The sequence below is a fragment of the Pholcus phalangioides genome, unplaced genomic scaffold, assembly GCF_987345545.1.
Source record: "Pholcus phalangioides strain wild (caught in Gottingen) unplaced genomic scaffold, Ppha-v1.0 ptg000011l_1, whole genome shotgun sequence".
NCBI lineage: Eukaryota > Metazoa > Arthropoda > Arachnida > Araneae > Pholcidae > Pholcus > Pholcus phalangioides.
The window spans coordinates 18,849,782-18,870,590 of NW_028301604.1; the positions used below are offsets into that span (position 1 = coordinate 18,849,782).

At 32.2% G+C, this 20,809-nt stretch overlaps 1 protein-coding gene across 3 annotated transcripts in view; it reads left to right on the plus strand.

The window, feature by feature from the left end:
- LOC149080175 (glutamate-gated chloride channel-like) overlaps positions 1-20,809 on the plus strand; it is a 261,050-nt gene that overhangs the window by 121,807 nt on the left and 118,434 nt on the right. For all 3 annotated transcript variants that reach the window (XM_089239210.1, XM_089239211.1, XM_089239212.1), the window contains one exon: positions 8,578-8,703. In XM_089239210.1, coding sequence (XP_089095336.1) covers positions 8,624-8,703 — 80 coding nt within the window. In that variant the 5' untranslated portion in view covers positions 8,578-8,623. The remainder of the gene's footprint in view (positions 1-8,577; positions 8,704-20,809) is intronic.

A 20,809-nucleotide genomic window follows, 5' to 3' on the forward strand; every position in this document is an offset into this window, starting at 1 on the left:
ATTTGCCAAGTTTCATTTTTTTTTCCGTGAAATGTATTTTAGCAAACTTGCCGTAGCATTTCTTTTTCGCCAAGAGTTATTTCTAAACAAATTGGGTCATTTTGTTGACAGTTGGCAACATGTTTGGCGAGAATCGGTGATGGCCCTTATTATTTATTATTCCAATTTCCCCAATTTTTCTCCATCAAATTGGTCACCCAGATAATAAGAAATTAAACCTTCATGCAAGGTATTTGATTGCCTCTGTTAATATTTTCCGTCAAAAAAGATCCCGAAACTGAGGCTGGTCAAATTAATCGATTATACGGGTCGGTTAATCGATCTCAGTAAATCGACTCAATCAATTTCGATTAAAATTTTTACTAAAAGTTTGTGAATTAACTAGATTTTTTTTGAAAAAAACCAATTAGATGTCTTTTAATTTATGTTCGATACGTTTATTATCATTTTGGATAAGTGACTATATTAAAAAAAATAATTAAAACAAAATGTTAATCAAATTCGATTCAACTAAAACTGATGATTTCAATTTCAAATTGAGTTTAATTGGAGTTTTAGAAGACAAGAACAAAATTTATTGTCTCCACAATGAACAGTAGTTTCTAGGAAAACCAGCAACAGTATAATCGAAAGTAGTTTAGAAATATATGTGAATAATAACCAAAAATAACCGTTTAAAAAAACGACAAGATCCAAGTGAGGAAATTACAAGTTTTCGCAATTATTATGTTCAGCATATTTAATTGCTTGAAGCGGGTAGCCCTGATATCTTGACCTAAATCCCTATATTTGATCACACCTGCCGAATAGGTGAGTGAAATCAATAAATTATATTTTTATATCATCTATTAATATTATACGGTCACACAAAGTATTCGATTAAAATTCGATTAATCGATTGAAAAAATTTGATTAACCAGTAAAAAATTTTAGTCGATTCCCAGCCCTACTTGAAATCAACCTCGGTTGTAACGACAAAATTTCGCGGAATCTTTGATACCGTTATAACCGAGTTTAACTGTATAGGAAAGAAGATACTTCATATTTCCATCAAACACCAAGGTAACATGAAAAAAATCGAAAAAATATATATATATATATTATTTTTCTCATGGCCATTATACTCCAGACAAAGACAGTATGTAATAAGCAACTTCAAACATCCACCTCAAATAGTGTTGTGGTTATGCGTACAACGTATTTTAAAGTTTTTGTAGTTTTTTTTTTTATCTTCTAATGTTGGTTGCTGCATTGTCTGTAAAAGCTTTTATCTGGTGCATGTCTTGCGCTATGAAAGTAGGTTGTAAGAAATTCTTTGAAGCATGAAGAAAACTTGAAGCATGTCTCTACTATATTTATGGGAATCTCTGTAGTGTTCTTGTCATCATATCAGGAGAAAGAGAAATAAACGCCTCTTTCTCCGGTTTTCTACGTACTTTGTTAGGCCGCTTTTCCTTCTATACGCGTCCCTTTTTTTTCTATTTTTTGATGATCATCCTTTCCTTCCTTCCTTCCTTCCTGTCTCGTTGTCTTCTTCCCAAGAACCTTACGAGTTTTTCACAAAAAAATAAAAGACGTTCGATCTTATAGCGAAAAAGATTTTGATGGATTGTAAAAGGATATCACGTACATTTGCGGTACAAGAAAATCGCTGTAAAACAGAAGAGGCAAGTTGGGTCAAGAGGGGGTTGGCCTCGTCCCTAGAGCTATTCTTTATCGAAATTCGATGAGAATAAATGAAATGTCATTCTGTAGGGAAATCATTTTTTATTCTGTATAAAAAAAAACAAAATTCCAACTTTTCGCTATATATGACTATATAACATCATTCTCTATTTTCTAAATCCGAAATCTCATAAACGGGTGAATGAGCCATGAAATACAGTCAACTCGGTTAATTCGAAGTTCAATGGGACAGCAAAAAAGTTCGAATTATCCGAAATTTGAATTATCCAATTCATCAATATAGGATAGCTTCTAGTAAAAAAATCTTGTTAATTATAAAAATGTATTGTGTGTGTGTGTGAATGCTATCATTTACTATGACACAGTTTTCTCGTTGTTACAACTAGTGATTGTATAGAGCGTAAAGAATCACAATTTTCCCGTTATTCGAATTTGTAATATTCTACATTTGTTTTATTTTGGATGCTCCTCAACGTTGCGCAAAATATTCAAGTTGAAAGACGTGATTTTCAAGCTACAACAGCCATTTTTTTTTCAACATGTCCGTAGCTTCTGCAAATGTCAGAATAGGGAACTCTGCTGCTTTCTTAGAATTTGTTTTGTCCTCTTCATCACAATATTCTCTGTGGCTTTATCATATTATATATATCCACCAACGTCAGCATCCACAAATGAACCACATTTTTTCTTTCTATAGGCAAACAAGCGTATAAACTTTGTTTGAACATGGTGAAAAATTTTGCTAAGCTATTATTATATAAATTTAATGATAAATAACTATTCTAAAATAAACGGACGATATTGCTAAAGAGACATGGATCTTCAACTCATTTTACCAGGCAAGTGATTGGGATTTCAGCACTCCAGCCCTCAAACATTCCATTTGTGTAGAGATTATCACTCACAGACACAAACTTTCGTATTTCCTGAGTTGTGGGATTTGCATATGCTGATGAAGTCATCCAAGAATCGGTAAAACAAAAGATAGCATGTGGAACTCATAACGAAAACATTGTTTCTTACTTAGAGCCCCAAGATAAATTTAAAAATTTTGTAATTTTTTCATGCTATTTTATTATGTTTTTTTAAAAGATCAGTAAATAGCGGAATAAAGAAAAGGATGATCAAAATTTTCAGTCAGAAATTCTGAGAAAATAGACATTATGCAAATGAAATATCCGAATCAAACTTCGAATCATCCAAAACATAATGAAAAACGATCGAATTAAACAGGTAATTTAAATATTAAATTGAATAGGAAACTCAAGGAAAATTCCTAAAATTCAAATTATCCGAAAATTTCGAAATAACCAAGTTCCAATTAGGCAAGTCCACACACAAAATGTCAACTATATCTTTCTGTCGTACGTGAATCATTCCAGGAACACACGTAATCATTATTTTAATTATACGTAGTGTATATATCAGTGTCACGAAGGTTTGTGAATGACTATAGTTAATGCCAGTGTACTTTACAATGATGCTGAACTGTCTTTCTCATATCTTATCTAAGCATTTTGATGAAAACATCAATATACGGACGTATTATTCGGAATATTTGTAATTATATTTTAAATTAGAACGTTCGGGAAATCGTTTCACAATCACAGACATTGAACATGCTCGTGTAGGATATGATGGAGACGTAATGGAATTTCTAGTTTGATAGTGTTTTTGAGATATTAAGTTCCACGATCAGATGATAATAATAAAGTATCACGGACTTTATATTTAATATGGAAAATCTTATGATTTATATTTTTTTGTCATCAAATATTAATGAGTGGATTTCACACCTTTTGTTTTTTTTTTGATTAACTTATCAATATATTTTAAATCAATTTTTATTCAATATATTTATTCCATGCTATTTTAATATGTGCGTAACGAGTTAGTGCAATATTTCTTCCTTATTGTTTAACCCTGCACACACAAACACAACCGTCATAGCATAAATTCCTAAACCCCCTTTAACCATTTCACACCCGAGCAATCATTTTTGGAATTTTGAAAATGTTTTTTCATTTTTGATACTCGAAAAATGCATTAAAAGTCTTCATCGTCAAATCTTTATTTTTTCGATTTTTTTCAAAAATTTTGAATTAGATTTTATTATAAGATATAATTCATTTTTATTAAAATTTTTATTGCCAAGATTAAGCAGGGTATAGGTATATTCGTCTTCACATACAATTTTTTCCAGAATTTTATTGATAAATATTATATAATAATTCATACTTTTCCCCAGAAGCACTTTCTCTTTTGAAAGCCCTTAAAAATTCAACTTTATGTGCTGCCCTCTGATGGAAGCCCCCAAAGTTCATATTCACTATATTTTCTCATCCAAAACGTACACAATCAGTCAGGCCTCAAATCCGAGGTAAAAATAAATCTACAGGGAGAAAAGCAACCTACACAATTGTGGCACCAAGGCCGGAAGGGTTTGCCCGAGTGGCGTGGTGGTAAGATGCTCGTCTTCCACCTTGAATGTTTCTGTCACGGTCCTGGGTTCGAAATCGAGGGAAGATATAGATAATATATTTTCTCCCTTACAAACTTGAGGCAACCACCGATAGACGGCGTCTTCGTTTCCAACCCGTCTCGTTAATGGCAGTAAATTGCGATATGGCCAGAGTTGGTGAAGTAGGGTCCGAAAGGTATAAATGCCTTTTTCTTTATGAAGTAAGCTTTCTTCCGATTTTCAGCGGGTGCAAAGTAAGTGGAATATTAAAGTGTGTTCTAATGAGAAATCAGCTTTATATATATCCGGGTTCTGATTGTTAAAATGAAAGACTTTTAAGAAGGCGATATATATCTCGCTAATGTGTAATGTGGGTGAGACGATTAATGTTTGATATTGGCAAAAAAACTATGTAGTGAAGATAATAACATATACAATAGATCATAGGTATACACAATTTGAAATAAATTGAAGGATAAATAATGTTTTTACTGGTATTTTTACCAGAATATAGCTTTTGAGGTTTTTGTGAACAGGTATGAGACCTCTTTAGAATGCAATACAAACGTAAAAAAGAAATAAAGGTTTGATAAAAATCTTACTTCTACAAAAATTGAAAAGATAGAATGTTTCTTATCGATGAAAAAAGAAATCTTTTATCGATACATTATCGATGAAAAAAAGAAATCTTTTATCGATACATTATCGATGAAAAAAGAAATCTTTTATCGATACATTATCGATGAAAAATGTAAATTTCGCTTGTAATTAAATAACGTGATATTGCTATTAGACTGATGAAATGTGAAAATCACAACTCCGCGAATTCCATAGTGGGAAAAAAAAAACTCACTGATCTTTTATGAGTTCATTCAAGTAATTTCGGATAGACTCGCATATTCCAACAGGTGAATATTATATATATACATGTATGTTTCCAAAATTCCTTCAAGGGTGCTTCTTTGAACTGCAATATATATATATTTTTTTAAATTAACTTATTTGACTTAAACTGGTTTACAAATAGTGATCAAAATGTTATAAAAGCTGAATGAAGAAAAACTGTATTGATAAATATAAATAAATAACAAGTATTCACACATTTTTAAGTTTCGCGTGTGAGTGTGCGTGTGTGATGCCAAATTTCATCGGTTTTGAAAGGCGATAAAGTATAGAAGCTGATTTTGCTTTCCCGGAAATTGCGAAATATAAGAAGTACTATTGAGGCGGCAACCTCTCGAGAGCAAAGCAAATAAATTTTCGGAGGAAGACATGTTTCAGAAGCGGCCTCTTCTTCGCCTCTTATCTTCTTCTTCCCCTTTCTTTTTACTTTATCCCCTCTTTCTTTCTTTCTTAATTTTTTTTTTCTATCTCATTCTACAAAAAAAAAAAAAAATATCTTTTCGCATGATTTCTTGGAGTTCTTTTTCATTCGAAACCTCTCGAGCGATCACTTATTTTATCTTCATAAAAAATATAAAAAAAAACACTGAAACCTAGAATCACAACTACTTCTATGTGATACTGCTGCAGGTGACTTTCATTAGCACTCGAGAAGATTGGTAAAATCAGCCGCTTTTTCCCCCCCCCCTTATTCTACTAAATTTTAATGAATACAATTTAAAATATTAGAGTTGAGTGTATTTATTTCTTTTTTCAAATAAACATTGAATTTAGAATGTCATAAAATTGTTTTAAATTTTGGTTTCCAATTGCAATTTTTTGTCCATTGATATTTAATTGGATCGAGATAACTAACACATAATTAATTGTGCGAACTAATTTCAAGTCGTGGTATTGTAAAATGAGAAAAAAATTATTATTACCTTAATCGAACACTGACTAAACTGTCAAATAGCAGTCATTACATAATTCTAGGTCATACAAAAATGGATAAGTTTCAACGAAATTGTGGATGTGATTAAAATGACCATATGACTTAGTTTTTATGGGATGTTCTCGAATTTTTCGAAATTTTCTAACATCCTTAAAAATACTTCGTTCTTTTCCAAAAAAATAATTATAAGAATGAATGATGAATTGATGACTGACGAATGAAATTATAATTCTATTTCGTTTCAGATTTCCGTGTTAAGATCATCATTTGATCACACCACGGTCATTTTCTGCACACAAGGGCTAATTAGACCGGAACATACAATTTATTGCCGATTCCGAACGGCAGGCTCGTTTTTTATACTCATCGAGAAGTTGGTGCGCCTTGATGGGGGACTCCCTGCGGTAGCAATTTTTTCTGCGGTCATGTCGCCGTTTTTGTTGTACCCCTGTGTAAGGAAAGTTTTCTGGCAAGGACGAACCGGGTATCGAACTCGCGACACCTCTAAACATCCTTTGGTATTTAGGCGAGTATCTCATCGACCTGGACTACCGCGTGTTAAGATGTCTATATATTTCTTGCACTCGAAGATACTATGCTATACATGATTTTATATTCAAACCCATGTTGAATCCTGACAGGGTTTTGGTTTTTTTTTTACATGAAATCAAAGATATCGAGTTGCTTTAGCACACAGAACTTTATGAAAGTCGACATTTTCTATTCCAGAAAGGTGTGTGAATGGTCTTAGAAGGTTTATATATATATGCTTCTACCCCTTGAATATATTTACGTTCTGTGGAGGAGCAGTGAATGAATAACAAACACTTTTTGTAAAAGAAAATTAATGCTCCATCGGTTTAATCTTGTTTATGTTTCCTGAAGCGAACGCGCAAGAAAACACCGTTTTTTTCGGCTGTTCTTGAATTCTATTTCCACTAAACTTTGCGAAGTTCTTTTATTTGTTTTCACATGCTGTGATGTTGTCTAGAAATCACACCACGATTGGTTTTCTCCTTGATCTTTTGGTTTATTTTTATTTTCTCAATTTTTTTTTTTTTGTTCCTCTCTTCTCCTGAATGGTCAGACAGTACCTCAGGGGAACTTGGAAGTGATTCTAGCTCGAACAGATTTTTGCAAAGTAATAAGAGTGGATAGTCGACCACCTGAGCCCATCACAAAAACAAAGTACCTCCTTGATGGCATTCGCCTTCCTGCGATCCGCTTGACCGCAATATGGAGCCGGTTTCTTACCTTTGTTTTCCTTTCCGGTCATATATCTTCGAGTTTCCTTGGCTTGCGTGTATTCATCATAACTCAAGAAAAAGTACAGGAAAATCAGATAAACAAAACATATAAAAAAATCCAAGATAAAAATCGATCTTGATAAACAGAAATCTGTTCTTCCGTACATTTGTTTAGGAGAAAATTTTCTCTAAAAATATTCTTCTGATAACTGGATTACCAGGGTTCAATACTGTTCTTTTTATTACATTTACTGCCCGTTGATATTGGAACATTCTTCTCCTCCTTTCTTTAAAATATGTGACTTATATTTTCAATAATTCTATTTGAAATTACTAATAATAGGGAATAAAATAAGTCTTGTTTGTACTATGAGATGTAATAAAGAATAACATGTATTTTGAAAAGAATGTATGAAACAATCAGCTTGAAACTACAGTATGCAGGCTGTCATAGATAGTTTTCACAGCACTGGATTTAGGAAGATACTGTTTTAATTATACAAAAAGTTTTCAAATAGCATGATAACTTCAAATGTCGTCTCAAGAGTTCGTATATATATAAAAAAATAGAAAAACTAACTTTTCATGTAGACCATGTGTGCTAAAACTTCCAATTAGTGAAATGTGAATGTAACTCTGAGAAGTAATTTACAAGAAAATATATATTTTTAAATTCAATATCAACGGAGATATTTGACTGTAATGCTTTCAGCATTTATCGTCGATGATTGAGAGTGTGGTTCACAAATTGCGGAACGTAAATTAAATTCAAAGTTGCAAAAATTCTGTAATTTTAATAATACTTGTCAAAAAATATAATTTTTATTTATTATAAATGAAAAATATAACGGTGGAGTTCGTTCTATTTGAGTACAGTCTGTAAAAATGGAACTTTTGAAAGAATGAAAACTTGAAAACACAGTGATCAATTGCCAAAAAATAGCGATTTCATATGATTTCTTCATATTTTATTCATATACTTGATAAGGTTAATTTTTCATACTATAACTATACAATCCTTAGCAAATGAATGACGTATCTGAGTTATATTCGTTATTTGGATACTTTTTTAATTGGAGGTATGTCTCTGAGATCAACGTTTCACCAACAAAATGCGGTCAAGGGACATTCCTTACTACCCTGTACAGTAATAAATGTCAGTGTATATACACATTATTGTATGTAAATATATATAATTTTTGCACATAATCATTAAAATACAAATACGCATATGTCTTTCCATATTCAGGATTCACACAGGGAATTTCATTATTTAGGGAAGATTTCAATGAAGCAGCTGTGTATTTAATTGTTTTGTGTGACTATTTTTGTTTTTATCGTTTTAGGTGTGAATGAACTCGGGCCGGGGCCATTGGCCTCAAGAGCTCCAACATGATCAGGAGACTAGGCCCATCGCTTTTCGGGCTGCTGGTCTTTGTTCTGCTGGTCCTGCAAGGAGCCCTACTTGTCTGGTGAGGCATTTACTTTTTTGCACTGAACTAGCAATGTTGCAATGGTTATAACATATATTTAAGGAACATGAATGGAGAATGGCGTGTCTATATCCATAACTGCACAACAGGCATTATTATAATAATTTTAACGCTGATATTGATAGAAATAAATTCAATTCATATGTAGTTTTAGAATTCTGGACATAATTTTATAATATACAAGTAGCTGCGTGTCAATAACATTCAATAATGAACTTTTTAATTTAATAAGAATGATCAGTATAGTGATTATTTTTCATTCAACGCATCAGAATGAATTGTATCTTAAAATTTAATGGAATTGAATGTATTTATCTCGAGAGCACTCGGTAATTGGGAGATCGAAGTAGCTAGGTATTAAATTTGTCTTTGCTAGCCTGGAAAAGGAACGCGACTCGACGTTGCAGCTCCACCACACGCGTCGCATCGCATTCCATCTTGCAAAGCTGCTGCAGGACAAATTGTCGATTTGCATGCAAGACTAGCATGTTTCAATCACAAGACGGCACCGAGTCGAAGACCGCAAGAACTGTCCAGCGATTACTGAGCAGATCATTAACAACACCGCGTTGCCCGGTATCTAGTCTCACTGCCGTTGGCCCTAATTCATCTCTGCTTATAAGCAGGAAGTTTCCTAGCGGAAAAGAGATATTTTGTTGCTAACGATGACAGTACCGTAGGCCTTAGTTTACTGAGGTCGTTTACAAGAATGCGTGTTGTAGAGGTGAACAAACACGGTGCAATGCATGTCTGTCCACTTTATTATTTGTAATGGCTTATGCGTGTCACCCGCACGTCCATCTTCGTCGACAACGCGCAGATGCTTTCACTGAGGCCAATTCTCTGGTACTCGTTCAGATAAAAGTCATTTCATCTGTTAGAAAGTACTGCGAGTTTTATGACGTAAACTCTCGTAAATTTTCTCCCGCATTTTCGGCAGATATGCACGTGTATTAGTCGATATTTATGTTTTATATATCCTCGCGACGCTAACGAGGTATCAAGTTTGATGCTATCTAAGAAATCTTACCTCTGGTTAAAATGTACTTAAAAAGGGAAAAGCGAGTTCTCTTAACTCTTCCAGACATGAACTTTTTTAGACAATTGGAATTTTGTTTCTTATCAATTTACTTCGTCTTTAGGTTCAATAAAACATGAATATCGAACATTTATCTGAAAAATGCATTTCAGTTATGGGATTCTGAAATGATTTCCACATTAGTATCCTTGTACATTTTGGAGACAAATATTCAACTTAAATAGTTTTAAATTTAAAAATATGATTTTTTGTGTTTTCTGTACCATTCCCTGATCATATGAGAAATGAAAATCCGCATTGATATGATTCAAATACATAAGAAATACCCACTGTAATTTTCGAAAGTTCGACAGACGGAAAGAAATCAGAATGCCTCGTGTATATCGACAAAGAGAATGAAGGTGCGTTCACAAAACCAATCTCGATAGAACAGTAACCAACGGCAATTTATCAGCAAAGAATTAAACTCCATATGCAATGCTAATTGGTATCATTTTCTACAATAATAATAAAAATGATAATTTTATTGATTTGACCAAATTGGTCCTTCAGTGGGTGGCAATGGTTTTGTGTCCGTGATTTACAAATATATTCGTTAACAGGAATTACATTTATATTACAAAAATATTATGCCACACAATATATGATGTATTACAAACAAAATAACTCACATGTGGCAGTGCTGGAACAGTTATTTATCATTGTCTATATTTATAATCATTTTTCATACTTCGATTAAGACAATCATAATATCTCTCATGGGCAGTGTTTAATACAGTATTACTCATTAGTTTTTTCATTATGATTTACGCTTTTATATTGGGCTGTTGTATTTTGTTATATTTGACATCCGTATTTTTATGGCATCTTTTTTCAGCCACCTCGTTGGACATTTTGCTTGTTGTGGCCTTTGTGATTGTATTTGTATTTGTTTACTATACTAGGTACAACAGTTTTCCCTATATTGCGCTTATAAAATCCGAATTTTTTTTTTTAGTTAAAACAACTTCAACTATTATTTCGCCATTTTAACTTTATCAGCAGTCGATCGTGGAAACGAGAAGATGAAGACGATGAGAAAGAGAAAATGGACAGGAATAAAATAAAAATTGAATGTCTTGCATGGATAGAATACCATCTCGATAATGAGCCAGGATGTTCGTTGCATCGCCTGGGTGATCTTCAGCTCTTGCCAGAGGACAGAGGTCACGCGTGCGACCTTTGGCCTACCACCTATGACCGCACCTCTTCTATCTTGTCTGATAGGAAGCGGCAACTAATCATTGTGTCAAGAGTTCTCTTCATCTCAACAAGAAATACAAGAATAAGAGCCAGGCATTGTCCTCCAAATGTAGATATCACTCCGCGTGATTTCTTATTATTTTATGTAGGAACCTAAGGAAACAATAATCTATGAAAGTCGGGGTTTCATTTCCTTCGGAGATAATGTATCAAAGTTATAGACTCTATAGTGCTCGACAAGACTAAAATTATGCATTATTATGATATAGTGCCATTGAACTCTAAGACTGAGAAAAGGAATGGGATTTCATGAAAGTGTAGAAAATTATGATTCAAAATCATCGACAATCAAGCATTTATGAAATCTCACGATTTATGAAGTGGCACTACATGAGGTGAAATCGATGTTTCAATTCGCTTTAAAAAAAAAATAGAGGTAATAAATTATTAGGGATTATACTGCTAATGTTTTATTGCAGATACAAATAATTCAGAAAAAATAAAAATAAATTTACTATAAAACAATGAAGGATACTTCACTTAAGGTCAAAGTTTAAATAAGATAAATCTTAACAATTAGTAATTAAAATATTTTTTATCTTTGCTCATGGCACTAATTGCTCTTCTTCGGAGAAGTTGTTGCACCCTTCAAGAGCATAAAATTTTATTATTCTTCATTTACCAGGTTATTTTCTCTTATAAAAGCAAATAGAAGTGCGAGTATCTAACACGTACTTTATCCGTCCGGCTATTTACTGTCCGAATCCATTTCAATAATTGACAGAAAATTTAAATGCACGTATTTAAAATTATTATTGTCTTTTAGTGAATGAATAACAACGTGAGGTAGCGATAGTTGATAGTTGTAATAAAATACGTTGTATTGATAATAAATGATGATGATATAATATATATATATATATTGTATATATATATCCCCCTCCTAACCTGATCAACGGGACGATAAACGAAGATGCAGAAATAACAAGCCAATAATGGGTGGAAAAACTTTTTATTCAGCGATACTTTACACGAGGACACACAGTGCGTGTATACGTTAAGTTTCATAACAAGTGCTCAAACTTCTTAAGTCGCAAGAATCTCCGTCGCAGCTGCAAACGTCCGCGAAATGCCGCGTGTGTTTGAAAGGGTCCGACTCGACAATCAATGCATTGCCGTTGTGAAGCGTGCATAACTGTGGATGGTAAGAACATTGAGCATTTGTTACGAAACGTAACATGTACATATACTTTCTTCGCGTAAAGTATCGCTAAATAAAGAGTTTTTCCACCCATTATTGGTTTCTCATTTCTGCATCTTCGTTTATCCTCCAGATGATCAGGTTAGGGGTTTCCGGACAGACATTTCTAAGTAATTCTGTTTTGTTTTTGTGTTTTCTACCTTCCCTAAAAGTTCGTACGTTGAGTTTTGAATTACCCTGTACATATAAATCTGCGCTATTCTGCGATCAAAACTCCAAACTTTAACATACATTCGGCTATTTGCAGAAATCTATTTTGCCTAAGTAGGTATAATTTGTCTAGTTTCTAGGTTTTAAATCCGATTGAAAATGAAACTGTATTTTATTAATTTCAATTTCAATTTATTTATTTCCGTACATGAAAAATATTACAGTGCGTTATAGAACATGTATGATTATTGATACAGGTGAGAGCATTGTACAGAAAACAAACTACATGTACAGTCGAACCACGAAGAAGAGGGCATAGAAATGCCCTGACGAGCTCCGTGGCCGATAAAAAGGGTTGGTAAAAACAACCAGGAAAACAAAATGAAAAAGTCGGAAAAAAAACAACAACATAGATTGATGCTATTATAATGAGGAAAAAGAAGGAAGGAAAATACACTAAATCTCTGATGGCTGGTGTATTAAATAGATATTTAGACGGGTCTTAAACATGCGTAGGCTATTAATTTCTCTTAAAGCGACAGGTAGCATATTCCAGCATCGAATATAAGGGAATTATACTTTTATACTATAACTATTAAACAGTCTGTACCAAAAGGTATATATTTTTCGAAAAAAAGTATATGTGAATTGCCCCTGCCTTCAAAAAATGCGTGTGGTTTTGAGTTTATTTCTTTTTATCCACTCCTATAAATAAAAAATTAATTCTATTCGGTAGTTATTGATATTTTTCGAGTATCATTTACAAGTTTTCAAATCTTGTATATTTTATTCAGTTTCACCTGCCAATTTCCTAAAAATTTAAACACATGTATGAATAAATATAGGCTATAATAAAATACTGAAGTGCAGTTTTATCTAATATCACTTCCGTAAAATTTGGTATTTGACTATTATTATGAATATTGTAGTATTTCGAAGCAAAATATGGTTTAGAAATACTTTGCTTCGTTGAATTATTCAATTTTGAAGTTTGGTGATTAATTTATGAAAGAATTTCCGACAAGATTCAACAGTTGAGGTTTTTTTAAAGAGCACTCCTTTTCTCAAACATATTTTGAATCTCAAATTTAGTCATTTTTGAAAATCTTCCACACCTATTTCTTGAGTATTTGGATACCATTTGCTCTTCAAACTCAAGTGTTGCTTGAGGGATGTCGGGGTGAACCGGAAATTTAAGACTTTTTTTCCCGATCTCTTCTTCACATATGTGATGCTATCGATAGGGAAGAGGCTAGCCATTTCCAATTCTTTATAGAAGTCACGAATCCTTACGTCAATGAAATACTAAGAAACATTTTCTATAGTGTCATTCAGTATCATATGGCTTCCAATTCATGAATTATATAATTTTATGAACATAATTTTATGAGTATTAAAAAAAATACACACTTTCTAATTCTCTTCGATGTGCTTAAGCAATTTTCAGATGAAGCATCATCTAGAGCTAAAGGATTCAAGTGTTTTTTAACGGTCAAGAAATATTTTCTTAATATATACTAGATCGGAGCGAGTAAATTCCACTCAATATGCTGGTCACTACTTCCAGTTTTCTCTGAGTAGCATCTGATCTTCCACATAGCTCAGATAAACGGTCGGTAGTAGGGTATAGAGTGAAACTTGGGATGCGTAGAGCATTAGATCCGATAAATTACTTGATTCCAGGCTCACCTGCCAAAAGAAAATAACTTGTAAGAGTCAACCGGAATCACGTTACGCTGAAGAATGGCATTATCTGAATTCTAAGCTAAAATTTCAGAGTAGGATCTGTTTAACGTCAATTTAGTGAGACCGGCTCTCCAAATTTTTACTGCGGCATATTACGTTTTCAAAAACTGAATTTTTTTTTAAAATATAAACATGTTTTATAATATTTCGATTATTTGTAATATAACTTATTTAAGCTTATCTTCATGAATTGAAGCGTTTGGTCGAACAACGGTAGGTTGTTTTTTAGAGGAGGAACACAATATACAAGTCATCGCTGAATTAAGGAAACAACTTTTTGCCTAAATTGCACAGCTGTGTAAAATAAGATAGCAACTATATCTGTTGGATTCTGCAGGAACTTACTTAAATAACTTAAAACGAAAGCAATATGGAACGTTATTTAGTAAAAAAAATTCTCTCCAAAATGTAAATTGACTGTTATTTGGGTGAACACTTTAATTAAACGTTCTAATAAAGCACAATTCTTTATAATCAGAATTTTAATTTTCCCTGTTTCAGATTTGAAACACCGATGCTTCGTTTATGCCAATAAAATAAATTTGCTTTTCACGGTAGTTGACATACGTAGAAAAATAAATAAATAAATATATATATATAGGCCTATACGTTTTTTTGAGTCCTCATGCAAAGTGTAATTCTTGTTTCTTTGCATATGCAGTGATATTGCGGGAGAAATGATGCACGTCATTGATATTGTGTAATCTAAATACATACTATGACGAAGACAAAAACATCATACATATTTTTTTCTTTATCTGTTGTAAAGAAAGAAATGTACGAAAAATGTGTACTTTTTACAAGGCGTATTTATTTACTTAAGAATATGAAAGTAATAATTAAAAGTAAATAATACACTTATTTACAATACACAAAGGAAAACGTTTCGAATGACTTTCCTACTACCAACATATTTTTATTGTGTTTGCTTCTGCGAAACGCAATTTCAAGACTGTCCCTTAGCACTTGAAAAATATTTGTTCTCGTACTCGCAACAAACCAAACAGAACGCTATTCTTTATAGAACGAATCGTGAAATAATTTAAAAGCAATAGTACTTTGTGATTTATGTAGAACTTGTCACCCAGCTATTTGATTTTCTACACCTTAACAGCTTACCTAAATTCTGATTAATATAAGGTTGTTTTGATTTGCACAGTCAGGGTGTAGCGATTGAAGTTTCTATTTATATTAGAGATCAAAGAATTTTCTGAATGTGACACTAATTCACATTCAATTTTCTGGATCACTTAGGGCAAATTTGTTCTGTGGTTGTTCCCTACACTCATCATTGGCCTAAGATTACTGAAACTAGAATTCCTTGAGGCGGAGAAGGATATTTTCGGAGTCCTTTACATTAATTCATTTCATTAATCTCGAACAGGAAAATGTGACAATACCTTCTTTCATTTCAATATAAATCTTAATCCATATTCATTTTCATTTCTCACGCAGCCATGCCATAAAAATACACTATCATAACACCTTGGGAAGTATTCTCGTAAATATGTATTTAAAACTCGGCTTGTGTGTGTTGCTCCATTTTTACAAAAATAATCCCTTCAAAGTTTAGTACCTTTTTGACAGCTCTCTTCAAGTCATTGTATAATAACTGCTATATAATTAAAATGGACGTTTGCTTATTTGAAATGTGAATTTTTCTTCATAAGCCTGTCAATTTAAAAGATGAGATTAAATTTTGAGTTTTAATTTCTACATTGGAAACTATTTTCTTTCCAGACATTTTGAACCACAAAGCTTAGCCAAAATATCTTGAATTCGTTTCTTCAGGGCAATAAAAACGAATATTGGCCGAACAAGACAGTGAAATTTTCAGTAATTTTCTTTCAATGCGAAAGTGATTTTTGTGGTTTTAAAGTCAACTGTTGTGTAGAGATATCCTCTGCGCAAACAATTTGGGAAACACTATACTATATTTAATTACATAAACACATTACATTTACAACAACATTCGAAGAGCAGCACATACTTTATACACTTTTCTATGAGCGTATGATATTTAATTTTTCAATGTGGCAGCAACAATGCAATCTCGTGTAGATTGCATAAAATATGTCGACACACATAGCCACTGTTCTATACTTTATTATTTCTAAAGAATTATTTTACAACTGGCTAAAGAACAATATGTTCCAAAATATTTCTGTTCAATATTTTAACCCTTTCCGATTCAGTGAAAAATTTGAAATTGACAAATGCAAATGGAATTTTTCACCTAAAAATTCCTTTTTCAAACACTGAGAATAAACGATAAATAAAATGAAAATTAATTTAGGGATTACTTTGGACGTTCTTTATCGACACTAGATAACAGCACCACACAAGCCGATACATAATTTTGGCCTGTGTTTATTTTTTGAAAACCCTTATTTTTCGCAAAGAAATGGATTCAAATTTCAAAAAAAAAAATTCGATACAAAAGTATTTCTAGAAAAAAAAAATTCTATGTTATTTGGTCGGATGTACACTAATATCTTTATTCTGTATAAGTCCCGAATGTTTAGTCCCGAATTCAAGTTGTGCCTCTTTGGGCATACCCACAAAATTAAAACGGTAATTTCAATCTTCACAAAATTATAGCTGCTCACTCCTCTATAGATCTGAATAGACTGCTTACAATTTTTTTTTTTGAAATTCTGTTTTAAGAATAGGTCATGGGAATGAAGTTACAGTTTTCCTCGATCTTTATTTTTGGCAATTTTTGTGTACTTATGTGTATAAATTACCTCGTAAACAGACAAAACGACAGGTAAATACATTTTTCATTTATCAGTACACTAATTTTCAAAGAAAAATGTTTGTGTAACCATTTCTTAGTAATTTATTATACGCAGTACTGCCATGCATCATCAATCAACCCCACAAGGACTTTTTTTATATTCTTTCACGCTATTTTAAATTAATTTTTCATCCTTTTATCTCGTGAGAGATCTTTTTCGTACATAGATAGAAAAAGTGTTTACAAATTTCAGTAAGAAGACTAAAATAGAGACATAACAGCACTCGAACGACAATCTATTAAAACAGCAACGCCGAGAGCAATTTTATTTTAATGGTGTAGCCTAGCGAAAAATGCATTTGTCTCCGTTTGTTATTAGAGTGATAATTAATAACGTTTGATTTTTCTGCAAGAGATGATGCACCTCTAGAGAATTTATTACTCTCCAGAGTTTTATTTTGTGCGAAACTTCAGTTCATCGCACAAATTCAGGTGGAGTGAATTATATCGACGTCACTGCAGACTGAGTTATTTAGTGCTGCCGTGGTCTCCACTGAGTTATATCAACATATCGCTAATTAAATTACCATAAAAAGTGAATAATTTATTTACTGCACACTTATTATATATAGTCGAACATGGTTACTTCGAAGTCCAAATTGACCAGAAAAAATTTTGAATTATCCGTAATATATTCGAATTACACAATTATTCTATCCTGAATCCGTAAAATGACATAAAATTGCAACTTAATGATCAACATTTCCATAGGACAGTACTAATTATCTATCATTAAGGGGACATAGGACTGTTGAACGATCAAAAAATCGAAATTTTTATTGTTTTAAAAACTTTTACAGATCTTTTTGAACATTTTGATACCTCACTTTTTGTTCTACAAGCAGTAGAAACCGAGATAGATGGGAATATGTGTGACGCGAAATTCAAATTTCACAAGTTTAAAGGAACTTCGAGCCACGTGGCTGGAGGTTTATCTCATATGTATTGCGTCCACACACATTTGTTATATGCTTTTTTACTACTCCATCTCTATACATCTTTTTTTCTTTCATTTTTAAGTTGAAGAAAAAAATTCACACTTTTTTTGTCTTTTTACATATGCATTTCGTGCACATGCCTCAGCGAGTCTATCATGTTTTAGTGTTACATTACAATTTAGTTTATAATTATTTCACAAATATTTTCTCATGAGTGGTTATTTATTAGCGCAGTTATTGTGAATCAAATCATCCTTTAATTAATCATATTAGAATTATATATAAGCTACATGAACCTAGATTGTGTGGTATGTGTTGGTAAAGAAAAAATATCGAAGATGTGAATGTATTGAACTTACTAAAAAATTTCAAGTTATGTGCATGCACCAGTTCATATTTTCAGTGAATATTATCAGTGTGATTGCAATCTCGACAATTAATATAAAACCATTTTCATGAAATAGTGAAAGTTTCATTGAAATATCACTGAAAACAATAGAGGCAATGCAAAATTCATATTTACGTGTAGTGTTGTATGTGATTTGTTGTGAATTCCTGTGTTGTGATGTTGTGGTGATGGACATTAAAAAAAGTCTGCGCTTACTGAATGAGAAAAACCTAATTTTTAAAAGATTTTTCTTCCAATCATAATAATGTGTTATGCACTTCCATGTCTATGCAATGAGATTTGTTGTTGGTGATTGTCGAAATCTTTCTCGTCTACTCAAACTTTTGCACACTTTCGACACATTAGTGCTTATTTTCTGAAACAAATTGTAATCAGGTTTTTGTATCACACTTACTACAAATTCAATTCATATGCTAATGCCACTACTTATATATATAAAAAAACAAACATTGGGAATTCAAAAATCAACGAGTCTTCGACTAATATGTCAAGTCATCTTTTTTCTCAGTTTTCTTTTGTTAGTTGCTAATTGGTCTCAAATATTACTCACAGGGCACATTAAATGATAATATATATAGACTGCAAAATACATTCAAGTGAATTTTTGTCTTGGTTCTCCAAACTTTGGCTTTTTTTAACTTTCTGTGTGTCGAGCATTTGAAGAAGCAGGCATCTCAAAGCATCAAAATGGCAAATCAAAGTATGAAAGCATGATGGCAAAGTTGAAAACTAATTATATTATTGAACATTGAGACTATTCCCATGAATCTGTATGGTATTGGGTTTGAAAAAAGAAATAATTTTATCCAAAGTCATACTTTCACAATCTTTGAACGCGTTTTTCTCAAAACATCAATTTTTGTCATTGCACGCATGATATCTTATGAACTGTTTCCCATCCCATTTCCATGAAATTTGTCTAGTACGTGTCCCTTGCCTAGCTGGATAAAATGAACTAGAATGGTAGACATCCATTGAGTTTTAAAATCTTTATTAAAATTTAAATTTTGGAAAATTTCATAAAATTTGAAATTTTTAAGTTTTTAAATTTTTAAAAATACTTTCACACTTTACATATCTTAAAGAGGCTAGTTCATTGCATTAAACAAACATTGTAGGACATAAAACATTTTTTTTTTGCAGAAATTCAAATTTGGTCAGATTTAATTGCGCACAGTGGTTGTGTGTGCATGATCATTTTAATTTTTTTTTAACTCTTGCTGGTAAAGAAGAACAAAGAAAAACACATTTTACAAATTTGATGAATGCACATTAAATTTAATACACACTTTAAATGAACAAATTGGGTAAATCAGGAACTTTTTAATGAAATTTCAAACATGCTACATTTTCTCGACTTCCACGGATCCTGTGTCTCCTTAAAACTTTATCATTAGCTACAAAACTTTTTCCCAAACTTTAATAATTTATAACTATAATATATAATTGATCTAAGCTGCTACATTAATCCACTGTGTGTTTCCAAAGCCTGATTTACGGGAACAGTTCACGATCATCCGTTACGAAACTGTTTTCCAAATTTTGCTCATTATCCTTGTACTACCAAGACATTAACGTATTACAATTTGTACTTTCCTACACTTTCCATACTCTTAATGACGATAAAAAGATTCAGATTTTGAATGGTACACCTTGATCCATAGGTTGAACAACATAATCGGTATCAAATGGTACACATTCCATCTGAACGATGCACTCCATCTGAACAATGTTGAAATGGGCAGTGGATATTATAAAAGGAACAGTTTCTAAAATTTCATTCGTCTTTAAAAAGTTGTTGTTTGACAACTTGGTCGAAAAAAGCAAAGTCTGAATTCTTGTAGAATTTTTCCAAAATAAATTTGCCCATACAAAAATCATGATTTTTTTCATCCAAATTCTTTTTCGGAGAAGAATTTTTTTTCCTCCGAATTATCTAAAACATTCGAAAAAAGTTCGAATTAAATAGTAAATTTCAACATTAAATTAGATAAAAAAAACTTGAGGGGATTGAGCAAAAATTTCAAATTATCCAAAATTCGGATTAACTAGGCTCTAATTAACCAAGTTCTACTGTAAAACAAATATCAGAAGGGAACGGAATATGCGTGCGTGGAACTATAGAAATGCAATTGAAAAGAATTCAAATTGATAATCGTTGGAAAAAAAACCCAATAATTATCAAATGTACATACGCTAAAGATTTTTTCCCCAAAAACTCGTTTAATGTCATTTGAATCGTATTATAATGAATCGTAAGTAAGGAGGAGAAATATTGAGTATAAATATAATCAAAATGAAGAAGAGAGATCTGTCTTTGATGAGTGATCGCTAAAAACCCGAATGGTGAATTAAGAGAGTTTCTCCATATGCTCAGTACCACTGAGTTGCCTCTGATAAAGACAAACAGTCTTCGTGTTCGATACATCGATCTACAGAACAGAAGAGGAGGCATCCAAAGCTCTCTCGTGAGAGATGGCACGCACGTTCATGACAATTT